General features: G+C 40.6%; 1 protein-coding gene across 1 annotated transcript; it reads right to left on the reverse strand.

The window, feature by feature from the left end:
• Positions 1 to 200: 200 nt before the first annotated feature.
• LOC137352848 (probable G-protein coupled receptor 139) lies at positions 201 to 1,094 on the reverse strand. The gene has a single exon (XM_068018701.1). It carries the CDS (start codon positions 1,092 to 1,094, stop codon positions 201 to 203), a length of 894 nt encoding a protein of 297 aa, XP_067874802.1.
• Between the last annotated feature and the right edge of the window lie 2,547 nt (positions 1,095 to 3,641).

Consider the following 3,641-nt stretch of genomic DNA (forward strand, 5'->3'; position numbering starts at 1 on the left):
GTGAGGTTGTTTTAATCGAGTCAGTTTTGTAGGACACATCAAGAGACTACAGAGGCAGCGAATATAAAACGTCAATGAACAAAACTACTCCCAGTGTAATATATCTACAATCGACCGGCCCTTCCGTCCATTTGAGAAACCGTATGACTGCAAGAAATGGCGAGCTGAACACTCAAATGAGGAGATCCAATATCTCTCCATCATTTCACCAATTTGACTATCAGTGTCAGTGGGAATTTCACCGCTCTCTTCAAATCCTCCCTGAATTTCTTCTGGGTCACGACATAAATGCAAGTGTTTGTACAGCAGCTCAAAAGGAGAAGCATATGGCCGGATTCTTGAAGGATAAAGACAGGATCGTTGTAACCTGTATAGACATAAGTGGTTGTGATTCGGTAGTATAGGTGATGTGCGGTGTATGTCGCCCATAACATGATGAAACTTCCGGATATAGCGAAGAGTAAAATGATGGACTTTTTTCGGTTCTCCAACTCAGAATCAATGTTATTTCCAGCAGTGCCGCTGCCCCTCAATGCCCGTCGAACTCTACTGGAGGCTAATATATGTCGTACTGTCAACAGGTTGAACAGTAAAATTAGAACAATTGCAAGACACGGTGTTAAAATGTGATTAGTCCAGGAAAATGCTATCCACGGGGTTAGAGTATAGAAGTTGGGTTTGATGCCGCAGTACATTGGCACGTTGTTAATAAAATACACTGGCTCAAATACAAAGTACCAGGGGATATTTTGCAAACAGCTCAGTGCAAACACCGTGCCTACAATCGCAGCTGCCATTCTCTTGGTGCAGAATCTCCCTTTGAGCTTCTGGCAACAGATGGCGACATATCGATCAAAGGTGAAAGCGACTGTTAACCAGACAGAACAGTTTCTGGATGCATAAACCAGGACTGTTTTCAGACGGCACACAGGAGTAATGGACAAGGTGCTAACTGGGAAGTAAATGCCAATGACACGGTTCAATATCACACCGGTGATAACGACCAGTAGATCCACTGCAGCCATGGCCACCAGATACTGGGTGATGCATTCTGAGAGACCGCACTTCCCACGGCGCAGGACCACAATTGCCATTATATTAACTGTAAAAAAACAGGTAATGCATCGACTAATATTATTCTGCATTCATTTCCATCAGGCACCCGATGCCATCTTTTATCCAACTGCTGCTTAGGTTAGTTCCAAAATAAGGTAAGTAATAATTCAAACGTGTATTTTAAAAAACAAACTCAACCTCGGTGACTGTGAAAGGTAAAATAATATTTAAAATGTAATTAATGGGCTGGGGTGGATTAATGAAATGAAACTTATTGAAATAGAGGTGGAAAATTAGAAATGGAGCAGCGACGATTTTCAGACAGACCACCCGCAATGTTTTATGAACAAAAATAGAAATGAAAATCGTGTTGCTTCTACAAGGAGCTGTTGGTCTAGAATGTCATTACATTCCCAATGACCAGTCGGAAATGTACAATGTTGTGGTGAGTTAACTGAACTCTGCTTTAGAGAGAATCTAAACGCCATGGAGCGGGTGCCGAAGAAATCCAGGAATATAATATCGAGGATGGGTGACCTTAGTTGTCAAAGGATGCAGGAAAATTTGAAAAATAGGAAACATCTGTTACACGACATCTGAGAGATTGAATGAGACAAATGAGAGACAAAAATATTTGTCTGTATAAATATAGAACTAAAATATATAATCATCACCTCAGAACCGCAGGAAAGGTTTATTTTTTGCAGAGGAGACGGGTGGTGGTGACAGGAATTGAAATAAAGTGAGAGGCGAAGGTTCACGCCAAATTCATAATAGATTCAACATCAAACTGGGTACATTTTCCAAAAAGAGGCAATAAACAGGGGAATGGGTAGCGGGCACAGAGTAGATGAATTTCGGGTTCAGAAGCAATGATTTTGATAGCTTTATTTACCATTTTGTAACTGTCACTCTCTCACTGTAACTAGATTCAAAATCACTTAATGTTACCTCTCAGCAAGCAATTTAAAAATATTTCCTTCTTTATTATTGTTCGCTTGCAATCAACTGGAACGATTTCTATCAAATGCATGCATGAGCCGAGACCTTACCAACGCTGACAGCTATTCCATTATTTTCCCGGAGCTTTTTCCGTGTTGTTGTGGATGTGACGTGTCGAAATGAAAGATTGAGGGGGAAAAGAGCATCAGTATAGACAATAAAGTATAACTACGGATGCCATGCACACTTCCGGTCTCCTTATTATAAGAAAGAATATAGAAGTTGCAGAAATGATTTACAAGGACAATACCAGAACTGGAAGTGTATAACTATCAGGAAAGATTCAACATGCTGGGAATAGTTTTCTGGGAAAGCTAAGGCTGATTGAGGTCTTTATATCAAAATGTTTGATATTGGTATACTTAGAGGATAGGAACAACGTGGAGAGATTAGAATAATATAGTTACTAATCAATGAATTAGGGATTTCCAGAAAAACTTCTTCACCTGCAGAGTGGTGAGAATATGGAACTCATAACCACTTGAGTAGCTGAGGCAAGTAGCATTGAGTCATTAAAGGGGAAGCTTGATCAACACACGAAGAAGAAAGGAATAGAGGGTTATGCTGCTGGCATTAGATGGAGAGAGATAGCAGGAGGGTAGTGGGGAGCATAATCACTGGTGGAGACCAGTTTGGGAATATGGACTGTTACTGTGTTGTAAATTCAATATACATAACATACGCAGCAAGAGACGTGACTGAGGTAAACAATTACTTGGATGATGGCAACAAAATGACTTACCCAGAAGACCAACAGCAGCAAGAATTGGATAATAAACAGCATACACTGCGCCCGTTACTGGTTCATGCATTTTCTGTTAGATTGAGGCTGTGACGACAACGGTTCAGGGAAATGCACCGTGATGCAGTGAAAACACGTTCCTGATATATACTTCAGGGATGTCTCCAGTGAGTCAATTATGGCACATCATTGCTGATGTCGGTGACATTCATTTGAACAAACATACTGTGTATATTTGCTGGATTAAATGCAGTGGAGTGAATGTAAATTCTCACAGTGTCAACGACCCAACATTGTTATGACTTTTATTCTGCATAACAAAATTGTCGTCCATCGGTCATATACATATAAAATGGTCCTAATATTATCACGTCTGTTTGAAGTTAAGTAATCTAATTTAGACTGGTTGCTTGATCGAGTGCCTGTAATGGAAACTGTCTCATTTACAATCCGGTTGATTTCAATGGCACGCTGTGGGAGGCGTATCAGAAAAGTGTGGATGCACTGATTTTATGTTGCCACTTCTATTTTAATTAGTTTATTTTCATTCTTCCTTATATCCCATTCTAAATTCTATTTTATATTTGATAGCCACCTACGTTGAGATTTTCTGACAGATGTTCATTTGAATTATCATTTAGCTTCGAATTCCCATTCTACAAACGCAGAAAGAGCAACCAGTGAAATTCCTCCGCATGACAATCCATTGGTCCCGGCTGAGAAGTGAACTTGGGGTGGTGAAGGCAGGGGAGAGTCCTGGCGTGACCCGCTGCCACCCGCGACCCCTTCCCCATGATATAGTAGTAAATGGTCACTGATTCGCTGAGCTCATGCTGAGGAA

Source organism: Heterodontus francisci, chromosome 39, assembly GCF_036365525.1.
Source record: "Heterodontus francisci isolate sHetFra1 chromosome 39, sHetFra1.hap1, whole genome shotgun sequence".
Lineage (NCBI taxonomy): Eukaryota > Metazoa > Chordata > Chondrichthyes > Heterodontiformes > Heterodontidae > Heterodontus > Heterodontus francisci.